Genomic DNA, 21,255 nt, shown 5'->3' with positions numbered 1-21,255 from the left:
TGCATGGTCTACCTCCCGTGGGCTTGGAAAACCCCTCCTCACCGACCAGCTTCCTGAGCATCACTGCTATGTATTCTGTGGGGTTCCTTCCCTCACCCTCTGGCAGCCCCACGATCCCCAGGTTATGCCTACGTGATCTATTCTCCTTGTTGTCAATCTTTTCTCTCAGCCCTTTTGAGTCCTGGCCAACATCGTCACCTCTGCTTTGAGCACCGTGATTCAGTCCCCCTGGTTTATGGCAGCTTTTTTGAGGTCTCATGTTGTTACCTCTTGGGCCTCAAGCTTTCGCTCCATTTTGTCCATAATCTCTTTCATGGGGGCCATTGCAACTTCGATTGTCACTCCCATGGCCGCCATGAGGTCCTCCTTTATTGCTTCCCTGTGTTTTTGGGGCTCGGCGGTGATGAAACCCATCATTTTCTCCATCAGTTCCTGGGTCTGCGCTGGAAGGTCCGTGAGGTCAGTCATCACCGGTTCCATACCGCCACGCAGCCTTCCCTGCTCCGAGGCGAAGAGATTTGTCTCTCCTCACTTTTGCATTTTTAATAATATTTAGGGTACCCAATTATTATTTTTCCAATGAAGGGGCAATTTAGCGTGGCCAATCCACCTATCCTGCACATCTTTGGGTTGTGGGGCCAAAACCCAGGCAGACACTGGGAGAATGTGCAAACTCCACACGGACAGTGGTCCAGGGCTGGGGTCGAACAAGGTGCCGTGAGGCAGCAGTGCTAACCACTAGGCCACCGTGCCGCCCCTCTCCTCACTTTTGCCGCTTTTACAGCTGGATTGTTGGTTCCTTGGCATGCTGGCTGGCACTGTGGTTGATTGCGGGGCAGATTGCGGGGCGTTGGTTTGGGGGATTTTCTATTCTTTTGATGCCCGTTTGTTGGGTTAAAGAACCTTAACCCAAGTTCTTAGACGACAGCCATCTCTTGTGCGACCGCTCAGCTCAGGGCCACCGCTGGAAGTCAAATATTTAATATCTTCAGGCATATCCTGAGATGATGCTGGGAAACATCCTAGACAAATAGGAAAATAAAAATGAGAGAAAAGGGCCTTCTGATATATTTTTGAGACTTGGGGTGAGGAATAATGATTCATACCTCATTTACTTCATAACACTGAGCTGCAGAGAATAAATGATCTTGATCAACATGTGGACCACTGCTTTGGTCATTGAACAGCACCATTTCTCTTTGTTCAGAATTTGTGATGTTCACAAAAGCTGTTCCTGTATGTGTAAACATAGATGTATAAAGAGGACCATAATGTCATGTCGTATAATGTTGCAATTTAGATTTTAGAGGACAGACTCATTTTGCAGTTCGGTTTAGTTATAGGGGATCTTAGGATTTCAAATTTAAGAAATATATAGCAACTGAGATGAAAGCGCATGTGATTTAGTCTAAGATGTAACAGTCTCCCTTGGTTGAATTTAATTGGAATGGAAAAGCGTGGCACTTACTTGCTGCGTGAATAGTGCCGGGAGAGACGAGGACCCCGATAAAGCAGAGGCCAGGGAATTGTGCTCCTTCTCAGTACGCTGTCTTCCTCTGCAGCAAATGGAATAGGAACTACCATGCCAGAGTGGGGCTTCTGAGTCACACTAGGCAATGCATTACACAGTTTTCAAAAAAAAAAAATCTTTTTATTGGCATTTTCAATATTATGTACACTGACGTTAGTGTTTATTTATTGTACAGTTAACGCAAAAAGACTTTTATCTTACTTTACTTTATTTACAGATTGCTGCCGTCTAGTTCGGTGGGTCCTCTCCTCCCCCTTACCCCCCTCCCCGTCTTCCCCCTCCCACCCCCTGGATATCCTCCTCGGTCGATAAGGGGGGGGGGGGGTTCCGCTTTTTTCTGGTGGGGTGGGGGGGTTGGTTGGTTCTCCCCCTCCCTCTGTATTGTCCCTCTTTGCCCATCTCAGACTCTTTGCCCCCCCCCATCGGTCTCCCATTTCTGTCTGGTCTTGTCCAGTGGTGCTCGGGCTCTATCCAGTAGCTGTCCGTATATTTTCCCACAGAGACCCCCTGCTTACTGTCCGTGGTCATCAGGTCCTCTAATAGTGTAGTCTCTGGGGCCTTGGGGTATCCTATTGTCTCTTTGCGGAGGAAATGTGTTATTTGTAAGTGTCTAATTTCCTGTCCTGTTGGCAATTGCCATTCCTCCGTCAGTTCACTCAGTGTCGCTAGTCTGTGATGCATTACACAGTTGACCACCATGATGAAACCTTACAAGGAAAGCTGCCACCACAGCATACAAAATAGCAACTTTTTGGATTTGGAGGAAACTTTTTCCAACAGGATTAGCAATGCAGGGCTGGGTGTGACTTTGACTTTTAATTTATGTCAATGATGTGAGTAAAATATTCTGGCCAGTGCATCCCTAAATATGCCCAACAACATTTTTTTTATACTAGTTTTTATTTACTTAAATTATTATGACATTTCCCCTTAAGCCCATCTTTACTAATTGAGATATTTCATTGCTTTATTTTTAGAATTAAAAATACTCTAGAGTATTCGAAGAAATAGATGCCTATTTGTTATTGGAGAAAGTGAGTTGCATAGTACACGTCTTGGAACAATGTGCCGTTAAAAGTATAGCAAAAATGTGGCGTAAATTCTGTGATCAGGACAGAAAAGACAATTGTTGTTGATGTCAAAAATTGACTTTTTTTAGTGGGGTTCTTATTGTCCACTTTCCCTTTTGGTTCTGCAGGTTGTACATTTACTTTTACAATCTAGTTGTCCTGACGGATCTCCAGTTCCTCCTCATGGTTTTCATGAAAGAATAGACCCACAATTTGGAAAGTAACATCTAGTAGCATATTATCTCATGATGCATTGGTTTAAAAGCGCTGCCTATTGCTTCAACGTTTATAGAATTAATGGTACAAAATAAGATCATTTCACTGTTTCTGAGAAAAAGATTGAATCCTAACTTCAGAGTGAAACAACTGACGTACAATGCTAACTCTTGAAAGTTTCAAGGCTGAAGTTAGGGTAGGGTGGGGGAGGTCAAAGTAGATCAGGATAATAAAACTTTCAGTGAAATGTGGTAGAACATAATGAATGTTATCTTGAGTTTATTGGAGGGGAAAGGGGCGGGGTGTGGGGTGAAGGATAAATTAGATTATGGACTTTTCCAAAAGATGGTATCACTTTTTTTCCTGTTAGTACGGATGAAAGACCATAAGAAATACGAACAGGAATAGACCATTCAGCCTTTCGAGCCTGCTCAGCGATTCAATGGGATCATGGCTGATCCGTCGTTCCTCTCGTCCACTTTCCTGCCCTTCCCTGTAACCCTCGATTCCTTTACTGATCAAGAATCTATCTATCGCAGCCTTAAATATTTTTTTAAATTACTTTTTCTGAGTTACAAAGCCAGGGCCCAGAGTGTGAACAGGGGCGAACCCCTAATCCAGCTCCTTGCCTGCTCCAAAAACAATTCAAATTCAAATTGAATCCAATTCATGGTCCCCACAAGAGATCCATACCAGACCTGAGCCAAAAGGCAGAGCAGATACTACACTTGATCTTAACCCACTTCTTGGCCTTAAATATAGACAAGTACTTTGCTCCCACGGCTCTCTGTGGCAAGGAGTTCCGAAGACTCTGAAACCTCTTAGAAGAAATTCCTCTTCATCACAGTTTTAAATTGGCACCACTTTATGAGTCCCAACCTGTTTAACCTTTGCTCAGAAGACAATTCCCCCATACCGGGGATCATCCTAGTGAACCTTCTCTGAACCGCCTCCAATGAAATAATACCTTTGCTTAAATAAGAGGACAAAAACTGTTCCGTCCTCACCAGTACCGTGTACAGTTGTAGCAAGACTTTCCGAGTCTTGTATTCCAACATCCTTGAAATAAGGCCCATTATTCCCTTCGCCTTCCTGATTGCTGTTGCACTGGTGTGCTCGCATTGTGTTTTAGAACATAGAAAAATACAGCACAGAACAGGCCCTTCGGCCCATGATGTTGTGCCGAACCTCGTTTTGTGCCGATGTACCCGCCAAAATCCATTTGTGTTGCAGCTTTCTGCCATTTTTCTTTATTCAAATAATACTCTGTTCTTTTGTTCTCCCTTCCAAAATGAACAACTTCACATTTTTGCACATTGTACTCCATTTGCCAACCTATCAATATCTCTTTGCAAACCCTTTGTATCCCTCTCGCAACTTGCCTTTCCACCTTTTTTTGTGTGGTTTGCAAATATGGCTACAGTGCATTCGTTTCCTTCCTCCAAGTCATTAATATAAATTGTAAGCAGTTGCGGTCACAGCACTGATCTCTGTGAAACCCAATGGTTACAGGCTACTAAACTGAAAAAGAAATCCTGTTTCGTGCCCATTAGCCAATTCTCTATCAATGCCAATATACTACTTCTAACTCCATGGGCTCGTATCTTATGACTTAACCTTTTGTGAGGTACCTTGTCGAACGCTTTGTGGAAGTCCAAAGACAGCACATTTTCTGGTCCCCCTCTATCCACTCTGGCTGAGACTTCCACAGAATACTAATAAATTAGTCAGACACTATTTCCCTTTCTGAAATCATGCTGACTCTGCTTGATTAGATTATGACTTTCCAAATGTGCTGCTATTACTTCCTTAATAATTGCTTCCAACATTTTTCCAACAACAGATGTTCGGCTAATCTGCCTATAATTACCTGCTTTTTATCTCCCTCCCTTTTTTATAGGGGGGTCACATTGGCAGGTTTCCAACCCTCAAGTACTCTTCAGAATCTGAGAATTTAAAAAATATTTACAACCAATGCATCCACTATCTCTGTAGCTACTACTTTTAGGATCCTAGTATGCAAGCCATCAGGGCCAGGGGACTTATCTGTCTTTAGCCCCATTAGTTTCTCTAATAATACTTCGCTAGTGATGGTGATGATGTTTGATTGCTCTTCCATATTCTTTAGTATCAATGGGATGTTCAAAGTATCTTCCACCGTAAAGACTGATGCAAAGTATGTGATTTTCACCTATGCCATTTCCTTGCTCCCCAGAACTATCTCCCCAGATTCGATTTCTGAGGGGCTTATGTTCACTTTGACCTCTCTTCCATTTTATATATTTAAAGAAGTTCTTCCAATTTTTATATTCCTCGCTAGTTTGACCTCGTAGTTTATTTGCTTTTTATAATCTTTTTAGTCTTCCTTTGCAGGATTCTGAATTTACCCCAGTTTTGGGGGCTTTTGCCTCCTTGTATGCTTTTTCTTTCAACTTGATACCCTCCTTAACTTTCTTGGTTAGCCATGGTTGGTTTATCCCTCTCTAAATGTGATTTATTCTGGAATGTTTTTCATACGAATCATTCCATAAGTGAAAGTATATCAATCACTTTATTGATTGTCTACAGTTGGTGCTGTTATTGGGGAAATTCAATAGCTAACATGCTAAAGGTGACTGAAGTACAAAATATTTGATGATACTGTTCTGAAAAGAGTGTTTGTGTATCATGGGCAATATGACTTATCAAAGTATGTCTTTATCAGTTTTATACAGATTTAAAAGTCAAAATCTTTTGCTCAGGGTCTTCAAGAGTGTACATTGGTGTCTTTGTGGACTAGAATTGCTTTTAGTTATGAGCAAAATCACTGTTTTCTCTACCTGATTGCAGACTATTGTATTTGTTCAGCCTTTGGACGTGCTCATTATTCTATCACCATTATTGTTCTGGATCTGCTGCAGTTTGTCCTGATGTAGTTTTTTTAGGTAATGGACTGTAATAGTCTCTTTTATTGAGATTTCTATTTGGTGGACTTCCCTTGCTGCCAAATTTAAGTAGTTACCAGACCTTTGCCAACGGTGCTCTGCAGTTTGGTACAGCTGCTGAAAAGCCAAGTACTAATGGTAGAAATGTGAAATGAAAGCAGAATGCTGGAGGCCCTCTCAGCATGTTAGCGAGCACCTGTGGAATGAACAGATTAAGTTAAAACCATTTGTACAGACCACCTTTAAAACTGAAAAGTTTTTAATCAATAACATTAACAGTGGTATTCCGTGTTGGTACTATTTCAGCAAGGATCATTGCCTTTCGGGAAAGGAGGTGAATTTTCTGTGAGGATTTGAAGGAAGAGTGTTTTCTTTGAAAATGTCTTTGTAAAGAATTGTGCGATTTGTATACAGTATTGTTAAAATGTCATTCCTGTGTTTAATGTTCTAAGAATAAGTACAACTGTATCTTTTGTAGTGATCCTTTTCAGCCAGAAAATAAAGATAACATTACAACTGAACAAGGTATCTCATTGTTTTTGTTTCCCTTTAGGACTCCCTGATCCCTTTGCAAAGGTGGTAGTAGATGGGTCAGGGCAGTGCCATTCTACAGACACAGTAAAGAACACCCTAGATCCAAAGTGGAATCAGCATTATGATCTGTGAGTACTTGATTAAATTCCAATAAATTATTACCACGATGAAATGTACAACATGGGTAATGCAGCCAGGCAAAATGTTTAGAAAGTTATTTTCTTCAAAAGAAATTGTGGAAAATATGGTTCCTCGCTCTTATGAAAGAGAAGTTGGTCAGACTATTGTAGGCTGAACAGTTTGATTTTGTTTCTACCTGTTTTTTAAGTTGTTTCATGGATGTGGCCATCGCAGGCTAGACCAGCATTTATTGTGCATCCCTAATTACACTTGAGAAGTTGCCGCCTTCGGATCACTGCAGTCATGTGGTGTGGGTTACAACCACAGTGCTGTTAGTATGTGCCTACCTGATGGTGATTCATGAACGTTATTCATGAAGGCCCTGCCTTCTCAACCATGTCCCTCACCTGAGATGTGGTGAACCTCAGGTTAAATCACCACCAGTCAGCTCTCCATCTTAAAGGGGAAAGCAGCCTATGGTCATCTGAGTCCATGGCGACTTTACCTTTTACCTTTACCTTACCTCATGTTCATGTCATAGAAGAAATAAAACTTTAAAATCAGCCCCAAACAAGGCTGAATATCAGTTTGGGCATAATGGTAATTACTATTTACAACTGTATTCATAATCATTGTAATATTGTTTGAATGCTCAGTTCATTTTTTTGGCTCAACCAGTGCATGTGTATTTGTATCTGTCTGAAGGCTGTAATGTGAAATTGGTGGAATTGGGAGTGGGTAACTGTAATATCTTATGTTGGCATGTTGATTAATCAAAGACTAGAAATTATGGCGTGAAGTCCATGTTCTGCCACAGTATGGCACAAGGGTATCGAAACTTCAATGTGCAGGACAACCATGGTAAACTGTAATGTTCTGGATAATGAAATAAAGAAAATCATAGAATAGAATCTCCACAGTGCAGAAGGAGACTATTTGGCTCATTGAGTCCACCCCACCCTCTGAAAGAGCATTTCACCTAAATCCACTCCCGCACCCTATCCCTGTAACTTCATAACCCCACCTAACCTTTGGGTAATTTAGGCAACTGTTGGACACTAAGGGTCAATTTATCATGGCCAGTCCACCTAATGTGCATATCTTTGGACTGTGAGGAAACCCACGTAGACATGGGGAGAATGTGCAAACACGACACAGACAGTCATCCAAGGTTGAAATTGAACCCGGGTCCCTGGTGCTGTGAGGCAGCAGTGCTAACCACTATGCCAATGTGCCACCCCACTGGGTAAATGTTGCTACACAAATATAGTCATTGTAAATGAGTGGAAAGAGGGGGATGTATAAAATAAGTAGATAATTCTATTATGTGCCTACCACCTTTTATTTAACTTCTATCACAGCAGAATAATCTTGATTTGTTAAGTTGGTTTTTTGGGTTCCAACAAGACTTTTTTTGCCCTTGCGAACCTATAAGCATGCAGTTTCCTAATTATGTTGGTGTATGCCTGGGAACAAGTAAGCCATCTGCCTAAGGACGATAAATGGTTAAGTCAATTGATTTGACCATTGAAACATTTTGAGACAAATCCCACGGGTTTCTATACTGGCCATATATAGTTTGTTGTCTGATTACAGCAATTTTGCGTGAAACATCCTGGAAGACAACGACAATGGTAGTTTGAGCAAATCTGAGTCAGTAAATAATATGCCACAGCAAATCACAATGCAGAAGGCGACCCTTCTAAGTCTGCACCAACCCTCCAAAAGAACACTCGACCTACATCCACTCTCTCGCCCACCCTGTCCTGTGCCCGTGATCTAACCTGTACATTCCTGGACACTAAGGGGAAATTTAACATAGACAAATGAGCCAGATTATGTTAGGTGGATTGTCTAAGGAATGGCACCGAGATATCAGAAGCAGTGGAAAACTTTTATTTAAAAAGAAATTGAGTCTTCACAGAATCCGTAGAATCCCTACAGTGCAGGCGGAGTCTGCACCAACCCTCCAAAAGAGCACCCAACCTTGGTCCGTAACCTTGCCCATTGATAATGCTAATCCATCTAACTTGCGTATCTTTGACCTGTGCACACAAAGAGAGAATGTGCAAACTCCACACAGTCACCCAAGGCTGGAATCAAACATGGGTCCCTAGTGCTGCAGTGCTAACCGTTGTGCCACCATGCCGCCCGAGTCTTGTCTTGGCTTTAAAACCTCACACACTTTATATCAGCTACAAGTGTATTGTGCAATTATCCTGCTGCCGTTCCTTTTATAAGAGGTGTTGGTTTTTAAAATAGGGTGACACTGTGGTACAGTGGTTAGCACTGCTGCCTCACAGCATCAGGGTCCCAGGTTCAATTCCAGGAGTCTTGGGTGACTGTCTGAGTGGAGTTTTCACGTTCTCCCCGTGTCTTTGTGGGTTTCCTCCAGGTGCTCTGGTTTCCTACCACAGTCCAAAGATGTGCAGGTCAGGTGGATTGGCCATGCTAAATTGCCCCTTAGTATCCAACGTTAGGTGGGGTTGCTAGGTTATGGGGATAAGGTGGAGGCGTGGACTTAGTAGGGTGCGCTTTCCTAGGGCTGGTGAACACTCGATGGGGCATTGTAGTGATTCTATGATTCTGTGACTTGTTCATGAGATTTGAGCGCTGCTGGCAAGGCCAGTCTTTGCTACCCTTCACTAATTGTCCTTGAGTAGGGTGCCAGTGAGTGCTGTCTTGAACTATCCCAGTCCATGTGGTGTAGGTACACCCACAATGCTGTTGGGAAGGGAGTTCTAAGTTTTTAACCCAGCAATAGCTAAGGAGCTGCAATATAGTTCCAAGTCAGAATAATGTGTGGTTTGGAGTGGAACAAATTCTATGCATCTGCTGCCCATGTCCTTCGAGGTGGTAGAGGTCATGGGATTGGAAGGTGCTACCAATAGAGGCGTGACAGGTTGCTGCAGTATATCTTGTAAATCGTATACCTTGCTATCACTGTGCACCAGTGGTGGAGGGAGTGAATGTTGAAGTGGACTGTGTGCTGGATGGTGTTGAGCTTCTTGGGTGTTGTTGGAGCTGTGCTTATCTAGGTCAGCGGAGAGTATTCCATTACACTCGACTTGTGCCTTGAAAATGGTGGGCAGGCTTTTGGGGGCGATGAGTGGTCAAGAGGTCAGATACTTGCTGCAAAATTGTCAGCCCCCTGATCTGCCCTTGCAGCCATAGTATTTAAATGGCTGGTTCAGTTTCTGGTCAATAACTTGTTAGACGTTTTAGTTGCGGTGAAATGAAGAGTCTAAAATTCTTGTTTCCTTTTCACCAAACACCATTTATTTCACTTCCACAGCCTCTGCACAAAACTCTTAACAACACACCACCTGACAGAGGCCACCTGAAACCCCTTTACATATCAGTGTCAATTAATGGATACTTAACATAAATGAGACAACTAATTGCAATGTCTCTTAACCCATTACTTAACAGTCTCCCCTTCCTTGGAGAAAAAAAATAATTAGGTGAAAACAAAATTTTAAGAAACTCAAATACACACACATGATGTCCCCCCCCCCCCCCTTTTTTTTTGTTTGGACGAGAAAGAAGAAAAAAACAGTTACGAAAACAAGTGCCCTTCATTAACTATATCATAAGAACTAGGAACAGGAGTAGGCCATCTGGCCCCTCGAGCCTGCTCCGCCATTCAATGAGATCATGGCTGATCTTTGTGGACTCAGCTCCACTCTCCGGCCTGTACACCATATCCCCGAATCCCTTTATCCTTTAGAAAGGTATCTATCTTTTTCTTAAAAACGTTTAAAGAAGGAGCCTCAACTGCTTCACTGGGCAAGGAATTCCAGAGATTCACAACCCTTTGGGTGAAGAAGTTCCTCCTAAACTCGGTCCTAAATCTACTTCCCCTTATTTTGAGGCTATGCCCCCTAGTTCTGCTTTCCCCGACCAGTGGAAACAACCTGTCCGCATCTATCCTATCTATTCCCTTCATAATTTTATATGTTTCAATAAGATCCCCCCCGCATCCTTCTAAACTCCAATGAGTACAGTCCCAGTCTACTCAACCTCTCGTCATAATCTAGTCTCCTCAACTCTGGGATCAACCTAGTGAATCTCCTCTGCACTCCCTCCAGTGCCAATATGTCCTTTCTCAGGTAAGGAGACCAAAACTGAACACAATACTCCAGATGTGGCCTCACCAACACCTTATACAATTGCAGCATAACCTCCCTAGTCTTGAACTCCATCCCTCTAGCAATGAAAGAGAAAACTCGATTAGCCTTCTTAATCACCTGTTGCACCTGCACACCAACTTTTTGCGACTCGTGCACCAGCACACCCAGCACAGCAGCATGTTTTAACATCTTACCGTTTAAATAATAATCCATTCTGCTGTTATTCCTCCCAAAATGGATAGCCTCACACTTGGCAACATTGAATTCCATCTGCCAGACCCTAGCCCATTCACCTAACCTATCCAAATCCTTCTGCAGACTTCCGGTATCCTCTGCACTTTTTGCTTTACCACTCATCTTAGTGTCGTCTGCAAACTTTGCCACATTGCACTTAGTCTCCAACTCCAAATCATCTATGTAAATTGTGAACAACTGCGGGCCCAACACTGATCCTTGAGGGACCCCACTAGTTATAGGTTGCCAACCAGAGAAACACCCATTTATCCCCACTCTCTGCTTTCTGTTAGTTAACCAATCCTCTACCCATGCTACCACTTTACCCTCAATGCCATGCATCTTTAGTTTATGCCGCAACCTTTTGTGTGGCACCTTGTCAAAAGCTTTCTGGAAATCCAGATATACCACATCCATTGGCTCCCCGTTATCTACTGCACTGGTAACTTCCTCAAAAAATTCTACCAAATTAGTCAGTCACGACCAACCCTTTATGAACCCATGCTGCGTCTGCCCAATGGGACAATTTCCCTCCAGGTGCCCCGCTATTTCCTCCTTTAATGATGGATTCCAGCATTTTCCTTACAACCAAAGTTAAGCTTACCGGCCTATAATTACCCGCTTTCTGCCGACCTTTTTTAAACAGTGGTGTCACGTTTGCTACTTTCCAATCCTCTGGGACCACCCCAGAGTCTAGTGAATTTTGATAAATTATCACTAGTGCGTTTACAATTTCCCTAGCCATCTCTTTTAACACTCTGGGATGCATCCCATCAGGGCCAGGAGACTTGTCTACCTTTAGCCCCATTAGCTTGCCCAATACTGCCTCCTTAGTGATTACAATCATCTCAAGGTCCTCACCTATCATATCTTTGTTTCCATCAGTCACTGGCATGTTATTTGTGTCTTCCACTGTGAAGACTGACCCAAAAAACCTGTTCAGCTCCTCAGCCATTTCCCAGTCTCCTATTATTAAATCTCCCTTCTCATCTTCCAAAGGACCAATATTTACCTGAGCCACTCTTTTTTTTGTCTTATATATTTGTAGAAGCTTTTACTATCTGCTTTTATGTTCTGAGCAAGTTTACTTTCATAGTCTACCTTACTCTTCTTTATAGCTTTTTTAGTAGCTTTCTGTTGTCCCCTAAAGACATCCCAGTCCTCTAGTCTCCCACTAATTTTTGCCACTTTGTATGTTTTTTCCTTCAATTTGATACTCTTCCTCACCTCCTTAGATATCCACGGTCGATTTTTTTCCCCTTTCTACCGTCTTTCTTTTTTGGCGGTATGAACCTTTCCTGAACACTGTGAAAGATCGCTCGGAAGGTTCTCCACTGTTCCTCAACTGCTTCACCATGAAGTCTTTGCTCCCAGTCTACTTTAGCTAGTTCTTCTCTCATCCCATTGTAATCGCCTTTGTTTAAGCTCAAAACACTAGTGTTTGATTTTACCTTGTCATCCTCCAACTGTATTTTAAATTCCACCATATTGTGGTCGCTCCTTCCAAGAGGATCCCAACTATGACATCATTAATCAATCCTGCCTCATTACACAGGACCAGATCTAGGACCGCTTGTTCCCTTGTAGGTTCCATTACATACTGTTCCAGGAAATTATCCCGGACACATTCTATAAACTCCTCCTCCAGGCTGCCTTTACCAACCTGGTTAAACCAATCGACATGCAGATTAAAATCTTCCATGATAACCGCTGTACCATTTCTACATGCATCCGTTATTTCTTTGCTTATTGCCTGCCCTACCATCCTGTTACTATTTGGTGGCCTATAGACTACTCCTATCGGTGACCTTTTCGCCTTACTATTCCTGATTTCCACCCAAATTGATTCAACCTTGTCCTCCATAGCACCAATATCATCCCTTACTATTGCCCGGATGCCATCCTTAAACAACAAAGCTACACCACTGCCCTTACCGTCCATTCTATCCTTTCGTATAGTCTGATACCCGTGGATATTTAACTCCCAGTCGTGACCATCTTTTAACCATGTTTCAGTAATCGCCACTAAATCATAGTCATTCACCATGATTTGTGCCATCAACTCATTCACCTTATTCCGTATACTACGAGCATTCAGGTAAAGTACACTTATGCTGTTTTTTATGTCTTTGTTATGAATCCTAACACCTTGATCAGTAACTTTTCGCAAATTATTTTTCCTCTTACCCTTTCTCCTAATTTTCCTTGTCTTTGAACCCATATCTCTACATAACCTGTCACGTAACCTGTTGCCTTGCTCTCCATTAACCATTATACTGTCCATAGCTTTACCCTTCCCTTCCCCCCCCCAACTTGCTAGTTTAAAGTCCTTGTGACTAACCTATTTATCCTATTCGCTAGAACACTGGTCCCAGAATGGTTCAGGTGAAGACCATTCCAACGGTACAGGTCCCTCCTACCCCAGTACTGATGCCAATGCCCCATGAAATGGAATCCCTCTTTCCTGCACCACTCCTTTAGCCACGTGTTAACTTCCCTAATTTTCTCAACCCTATGCCAATTGGCACCTGGCTCGGGTAGTAATCCAGAGATTATAACCCTGGAGGACCTGTTCTTTAATTTAGTCCCTAGTGTTTGATAATCCCCAAACAGGTCCTCTTTCCTAGTCTTACCTATGTTGTTAGTCCCAACGTGGACCACAACAACTGGATCCTCCCCCTCCCTCTCCAAAATCCTTTCAAGCCGATCAGAGATGTCCCTCACCCTGGCACCGGGCAAGCAACATACCATGCGGGACTCACGATCTGGCTTCGAAAGGATGCCATCAATCCCCCTAATTATAGAATCCCCTACAACTACCACTTGTCTTTTTGCTCCCACCCCCCTCTTGAATGGCTTCCTGTACCACGGTGCCTTCCTCATCCACACAGGGAGCAAGTACCTCATACCTGTTGGTCAAGGGCTGAGGCTCCTCAACTCCTAAACTCAGGATCCCCCTACCTGCCTCCCTTGCAGTCACACCACTCTGTCCCTGACCACTGACCGAATTAACAGTACTTATTCTACCGGGTGTGACTGCCTCCTGAAACAAAGTGTCCAGGTAATTTTCCCCCTCCCTGATGTGCCGCAGTGTGTGCAGCTCGGTCTCCAGCTCATCAATTCTGAGCCGAAGTTCCTCGAGCAGCCAACACTTGCTGCAGATGTGGTCACTGACGGGTCTCAATGGGATCCACCAGTTCCATCGTCATACACCAACAGCACATCACCTGTCCAACCATATTCAACTAGTTAATTCATTTAAATTTAAATAATTAAAAAAAAAAAAAAATTTTTTAATAGAACCCCAAGGATAAACCCGAACACCAACAAAGGTTTCTGTGAACTCGCCCCTCTTTTCGTAAAACAGTCTGACAGTTGATAGCTCCTGTCCACCCATTTAATTTTTGTTATTTCCCCTCTGTCCAACATCTGCTTCAAACTTGCGATGTCTATCCGTAACCTCTTTTCATTGACACTTTTTGCAGAGTGCACATTTTCCCACAGGGATTTATTGTCAATGTGACAGTCAATAGGTATATTACCCAAATCCCCTAATCCCAAAATTTCTGTCAATATCGTACTTATATAAAAGGCCATATCCACCGCCTCTACAAGGCTTAACGTCTCAGCAGCCAAAGTGCTTTTTACCACTCTCCTTATTTTCTTTGTTTCCCACACAAGTGGGCAACATTTACCATTGTTCCCCAAAAGGAAAATTATAAAACCTCCTGCGCTTGAAACCCCATCACATAAATTTGCGTAGGACGCATCACTATAAACTAGTGAGTTTCAAGTGCTTAAGGTCACCTAAAACCGGGAACTTCAAAACACACTCCTGCATTTTTAGTTTGGCCAACGCTTTATTTGCTCTTATTATTTCTTCCACTTTGGGATCATTCATTTCTGTACTCAACTCTAAGACATCAAAACTCACGTCCGGTCTAGTCTGTCTACCTAACCAGTTCAGTTGCCCAATTAAACTTCGCAGTTGCTCTTTTTCTATCTTTGAAACCATTGCATCTTTTTGTGAAACTCGGGCACGACTAATTGCTATTGGGGTGATGCTTTCCAAATAAGATTGCTGATGTAAAGTTGCCTCTAACTTAGTCTGTACAATTTCCAGTCCAATATATTTAAATGCACCGGAAGCCTGACTTCCAACCCTGAATTCTTTCCTCAAACAAGAGATTACAATAGCTTCAAAATCACTAGTCCCATCCCACAAAGAATCATCGACATGCATCATAAAAATGCCAGAAAGGTTTCCTTTATAGTGCCAGTAAAACATTGCAGGATCTGCTTTCAACTGGCAACAGCCTAACTTTAACAAAACTGACCTTACCGAAAAATACCTGACTCTAGATGCATCATTTAATCCATATACACATTTGTTCAACTTCCAGAGTGCCCCTTCTGTGTTAGCTGCTTCTTTAGGAGGACGGAGAAAAATGTCTCTGGAACTGATGCCCCTGCAAAAAGGCAGCTTTTATATCTATAGATTTGCATTCCCATGCCTTTGTGGCTAATAGAGCCAAGAAGATCTTTAAAATAATCTTTCCTGCTGTAGGTGAATCTACCCTTAAATCCTGATCTTCTAAGTCTTCTTCAAATCCCCTTGCCACGAGCCTGGTCTTTGCCTTGTAAGTTCCACCCGGAAGAACCTTTTCCGTGCAAATCCATCTGTGGGATAGAGCTCTTTGTCCCCTGTCCGGTACCTCTGTGTATACCCCAAATTCACTCCAACTATGCAATTTTTGCTGTTTAGCTTCTTTAATAACTTTTTCCATCTAATTTATTTGAAGCCACCAAAATCTCACGTGCATGTAGCTTTCTACTCCTATTAGTATTCGTAGTCTTACTCGTGTTCCGAGATCTTGACAAACTACGTCCCCTCTCCCGCCTGGTATCTCGTTCTGTACTGCTACTGCTTGATCTTTCCCTTCTGTGGGATGTCCTTTCAATAGTTCTCGACCTTTTCCTGCGGACCTGTTCACTATCCGATGTACTATCTGAACTGGCGCTGCGTTTCTGTGCCCTCCATTTTTTAGCTTTGTTTTCCCAATCCATTGTCTTGACTCCTTCCCCTGAACGCTGTACATTCAACCAATGTTTATACTTTCCAGTGGCCTTCCCTGCTCTACTAATAACAGTTGCATCCTTCCATTGACTAGACCCTTCAGGCAAGTATGTCACTTTTGTACCAACTTTTGGCAGTTGCCCTTTTGGAAAAATGGCCTGTTTTAATTCACCAGATGTGTTGTGTTCCTCCACAGAAACCCTGTCTATATCAGTTAATTGGTCCTCATAGTTCTGTAACACATGCGTACCAGATGACTCTGGTTCCTAGTCATGTCTGTCTAAATTTGAAAATTTGTAATCTGTACCCATTATCCTTGATGAATGTACCCTAACAGTTTGATTACCGTGTTGCAAAATAATTGTTTTGCCATCTATGCCTATGATCTTCCCTGGGCCTTTCCATTCATTAGAATTGTCTCCCTTATAGTATACCGTGCCTCCTTGCTGAAAAACGGCATCTGATGACCGTACATTATGTCTTAAAGCTCTGCGAATTCTTTCAGAGACTTCTGCTTCCAAAAAAGCTTTCTACTGCTATGTAATGCATTTAAATGTTCAGCAAAACCAGAGCTAATTGTAGTCCCCTCCCAAGCTGGAGGCTGGTCATCCAAAATGGATGGAATTTAAGGATTTCTACCAAACACTAATTGATAAGGACTATAGCCCCCCAACCATCTGCAATGAATTCTTTGCATGTACTGCCCATGCTAAAGCTGAATTTAGCCTGCAATTTGGTCGATCTGCCAAAATTTTCCAAAGCATGTCATAGATGACAGCATGAATTCTTTCACAGACACCATTACTAAATGGGCTTTCTGCAGCCATATTCATAACTCTGATATTCATGTTTTCACACATATCCCTAAACTCATCATTAGCAAATTCTCCCCCATTGTCCGTAAGGAATTTTGCCGGTGGACCCATTCCTGTCCCTATCCATTTTTCCACGATTTGATCCAGAATTACTCTCTTTTCTTTACTTCGTACAATCGTTGATTGACTAAATCTGGTTGCTAAATCTACAAAATGCAAAAAAAATATATTATTTGCTTTATCCCAGATCTTAAGGTCCATGGCCACAATGTCGTTAAAATCCCTGGCCAAAGGTAGGGTTACTATCGGTTGTGGTGTCCTTCTGTACTTCCTACAAACTTCACAGCGGTCACTAACCTGTTCTATCAGTTTAGTATAGTCGTCATCCCTTACCCCTGCATCCTTTAATAAATTTTTCAGCCTCCGAGGAGACGGATGTGCAAATTGCCTATGCAGTTTTAATACCACAAGCTTTTTATTAGCTAAAGTCCCATTTTCAACTGCCATTAACACATCCTTAACCACTCAACTTGAAAAATTATTTGTCAGTAATGGAATACAATAGTGTCCCGACTGTGTAAATTGTAAGTCCACCGTCTTTCCAAAAACTGTTGCCTTATCCTGTTCCATATCCAGTTTCATGTGTGCTTTCTTCATCGACGGTCTGCTCAGAAGCAAAGGTATCTCACTTGATACAACATCCGTGCTAATGAAATGATTCACTCCGGCAATATTGCAAGGGATCACCACTCTTTTCAGCGACTTCAGAGTATTGTCATCCCCAAACCTGAAACTTGTGGAACTTTCAAATTCCTTAACCTTGTTACGATTTTCAGCATTCAAAGAGTCCAGGTAACATTTTAACCAGTCAATTCCACACACAGCAGATGTGCAGCCACTGTCCAATACAGCACAGTTGAAGGATTCTGCATCCAACACCGTCATTACCGGCGTAAAACTGCTTGTCAATAGGACAATGCCTGCTTTCTGGTCACTATCTTTTTCCTCTTCTGACTCTTCCGTGTCATGTGTCGCTTCAAACACTCTTATCATAACGAGTTGGACATTTGAAAGCATAATGGCATTGAGAGTGACATCAAAAACATTGATTTATCATGCCCCGTGCATTTCTGGGGTTCATCTTCCTATTGTAGGTTCTAACTGGGTTTCTGTCTTCATAATTTCCTTGTCTCGGTCTCCGACTATAGTCTTGAGCCCTGTTCGTAGCCATACGATTTCACCATCCTGTTAGTAGTGTATCTTCCATATTCTGCCTTATTGCAGGCTGACCTATTTGGGTCATCAGAGCCATCGGAATCAAATGTTTCCCCAGAAACTTTTGTAAAGCTTTTGTCATCTGTTCGAATAAGGTATCCTTATCAGTAAACTGAACTCCTGTCAAAACCAGGAGCCTATCCATGTTGCTCACTCTAGCACAGTCAAGTAATTTAAAGGCCAACACAGACTGTGGAAATTCCAGATTGTGTTTCTGCAGCATTTTATATAGTCTGCCAAATTCCATTATATAGTCTTCAATAGAGATATCCTCCATTTTCTGGAACTTATCAAAATCCGACCATGCTTCATACGCACTTAACAAGTCATCTTTCTTATAAATCTTATCTATATCATGTAATAAAGTCTCCAGACCTTCTTCTGATTCTAACTCTTCCAATTCCAGCTCAGAAAGCACTTTGTTTCGGATTTTACTGCCATATGGTAGAGAAAGAGCCAATGCCATACCTTGTTTTCTCTTTCCCAAAGCAGTTACTTTAGTCCACATAACTACTGCACTCCTCCATTGGTCGTACGATTCCCTTTCAGAAAATAAGGGAGGATAGTCATATCCAGCCATCTTTATCCTGGGTTCAGCCATGTATCTTTTTTTTTCCTTCTCACTCACTGGTTTGATCAGGAAAAGTTGTATCTTTCAAACCTTCACATTTGCACAGCAACCATCCTCTGCTACCATTGTTAGACGTTTTAGTTGCTGTGAAATGAAGAGTCTAAAGTTCTTGTATCCTTTTCACCAAACACCATTTATTTCACTTCCACAGCCTCTGCACAAAACCCTTAACAACACACCACCTGACAGAGGCCACCTGAAGCCCCTTTACATATCAGTGTCAATTAATGGATACTTAACATAAATGAGACAACTAATTGCAATGTCTCTTAACCCATTACTTAACAATAACGATCCCCCAAAATGTTGATGCTGGGGTTTCAGTGATGTAGTGGCGTTGAATGTCAAGGGGAGATGGTTAGATTCTGTTTTGTTGGTCAGGGTCTGGCACTTGCATGGAACAGATATTGGTCAGGGTCTGGCACTTGCATGGAACAGATATTAGTTGCCACTTATCAGCCCTAATCTGAATGTTGACCAGGTCTTGCTGCATGAGGTAGAGACTACTCCCTGAGAATTTGTAAATGGTACTGAACACGGTGCAATTATCAGCAAGCATTGCTACATCTGACCTCAGTGGAAGAAAGATTATTAAAGCAGCTCAAGACGGTCGGATCTAGGATACTGTCATAGAATCTCACAGCACCGAAACAGGCCCTTCGACCCACCAGGTCTATGTCGACCATCAAATGCCAATCTATACTAATCCCATTTACCAGCACTTAGTCCACAGCCCACTATGCCGCGGCACTTGCTTAAGTGCTCGTCCAGATGCTTCTTAAATGTTACCAATGTACCTGCACCACCGCCCTCTCAGGCAGCTGTTCCATATTTCCCCCACCCTCTGGGTAAAAAAATGTTTCCTCGTGTCCGCTCTAAACAACTTACTACTCATCTTAAACCTATGCCCTCTGGTCTTGGACACCTCTGCCCTTTCGTGAAGACCTGGAGCTGAGATGATTGACCTCCAATAATTACAACCAGCTTGGTGCTAGGTGTGACTCCAGCTGTTGCTTAAGTCCTGTTTGATAGCACTGTTGACACCAACTTTCATTACTTTGCTGGTGATTGTCCAGATTGGATTTGTCCTGCTTTCTCGGAGTAGAACATACCTATGTAATTTTCTACATTGTTGGGCAGATGTCAGTGTTATAGCTTTGACAAGGGTGCGGGTAAATCTGGAGCGCAAGTTTTCAGTACTACTGCTGGAATGTTGTCAGAGCCCATAATCCTTGCTCTGTGAGTGCCTCTTGTACTATGTGTGGTAGTTAATTGAGGATTAATCTGTAATATTTACAATTCATTAAACTCAAAAGTGGAGGAATATGTATAAGAATTTGAGTACTTAGTAATATGACAGTACCACTGTTACAAGTTATTTTCCTTTATCTCTGCAGCATTTATCTTTGACACATACTAAAATGATCAAATCACCAATGATGAAATGTAGTCTGAATGTATTCTGAAATACTGCAGTAGTCAAGAAAGTTTAAGCTCTGGTGGCTCAGAACGTCTTTATTTTCAATATGTAACGTAAAGCTGTTGGATTCAATCATTTTGAGAAATAAAAAAGATCAGCCCTTGATTAGGAATGATAGTGGGCCTTGTGAAAACATGCACAGTATTGACAGTATTGGATGTGTCCCTCAAAAACTCTATTTGCAGTCTGTCACGCTATAAGTTTTTGAACTAAAAGCAGACTGTGACTGACCTATGATATATGTAGTGTAACAGGAAATAGCTTACATGCCATGGATGACAGATGGTGTCTCACTGGCAAAGAGCCAACTTGCTCATTTGATCGCTCTTTCAAGATTAAAACCGATTATGGTGACGTCCCTGCAGACTGTTCCTAGCTGATCAATGTATATAGTTTGTGCATATTTTGCTTTCGGGGTGTTTCTTTGAAATTAAATGCAGAAACGTATGGATAATTTTGCATGACTATAGCTACATTAAGAATAAAGTATACAGTGAAACCAGTTGGATTTGAAAAGGTCATTGTGTTGTATGTATAGTAATTCAATTCACCGTGGTGTTTGTAATAATTCATGGAGTGGTCGGAGAAGGGGTTCAAGGAATAAATAAAAGTAAAGTATAATATGTTTCTAAAAGTAAGCAGGACAGTCTTAATTTCCTGTACATCATGGCAATCCATGTCAGTCCATTACCATGTTTGCCGGTAATTAGTATCTATATTTCCTTTGCAGCTAAGCAAGGCCCAATCATCATCAGCTGCTTCAATGACCTTCCGTTCATCATGAGGTCAGAAGTCCGAATGTTAACTGACGATTACTCAATGCTAGCACCATTCATGACTCCTTGGATACTGTCCATGTTCAAATGTAGCAAGAGCTGGACAATATCCAGGCTTGGGTGACGAGTGGCAAGTAACATTCATGCCACACAAGTGCCAGGCAATAACCATCTCCACCTCTTCACTCACCTGATGAAGGAGTCACACTCCAAAAGCTAGTGATTCGAAACAAATCTGTTGGACTTTAACCTGGTGTTGTAAGACTTCTTACCATCTCCAACAAGAAATAATTAACCATTGCCCCATGACATTTAATAGCATTATCATTGCTGACTCTCCCCCTTCCCCCACCCCACCACCACCAAGCGGTCCGCTTGATTAGCACCCTTCCATAAACATTCAATCCTCCACCACCGAACGGTGGCAGTAGTATGTACC

At 42.2% G+C, this 21,255-nt stretch overlaps 1 protein-coding gene across 6 annotated transcripts in view; it reads left to right on the top strand.

Moving 5' to 3' along the window:
- Nucleotides 1-21,255, top strand: part of smurf2 (SMAD specific E3 ubiquitin protein ligase 2) — a 277,742-nt gene that overhangs the window by 138,680 nt on the left and 117,807 nt on the right. For all 6 annotated transcript variants that reach the window (XM_072483705.1, XM_072483706.1, XM_072483704.1 and 3 more), the window contains one exon: nt 6,295-6,403. In XM_072483705.1, coding sequence (XP_072339806.1) covers nt 6,295-6,403 — 109 coding nt within the window. The remainder of the gene's footprint in view (nt 1-6,294; nt 6,404-21,255) is intronic.

This window comes from Scyliorhinus torazame, chromosome 18 (genome assembly GCF_047496885.1).
Source record: "Scyliorhinus torazame isolate Kashiwa2021f chromosome 18, sScyTor2.1, whole genome shotgun sequence".
NCBI classification, from domain to species: domain Eukaryota; kingdom Metazoa; phylum Chordata; class Chondrichthyes; order Carcharhiniformes; family Scyliorhinidae; genus Scyliorhinus; species Scyliorhinus torazame.
Note: the sequence above shows the minus strand (reverse complement) of the source record. Positions and strands in the feature narration are given on the sequence as shown.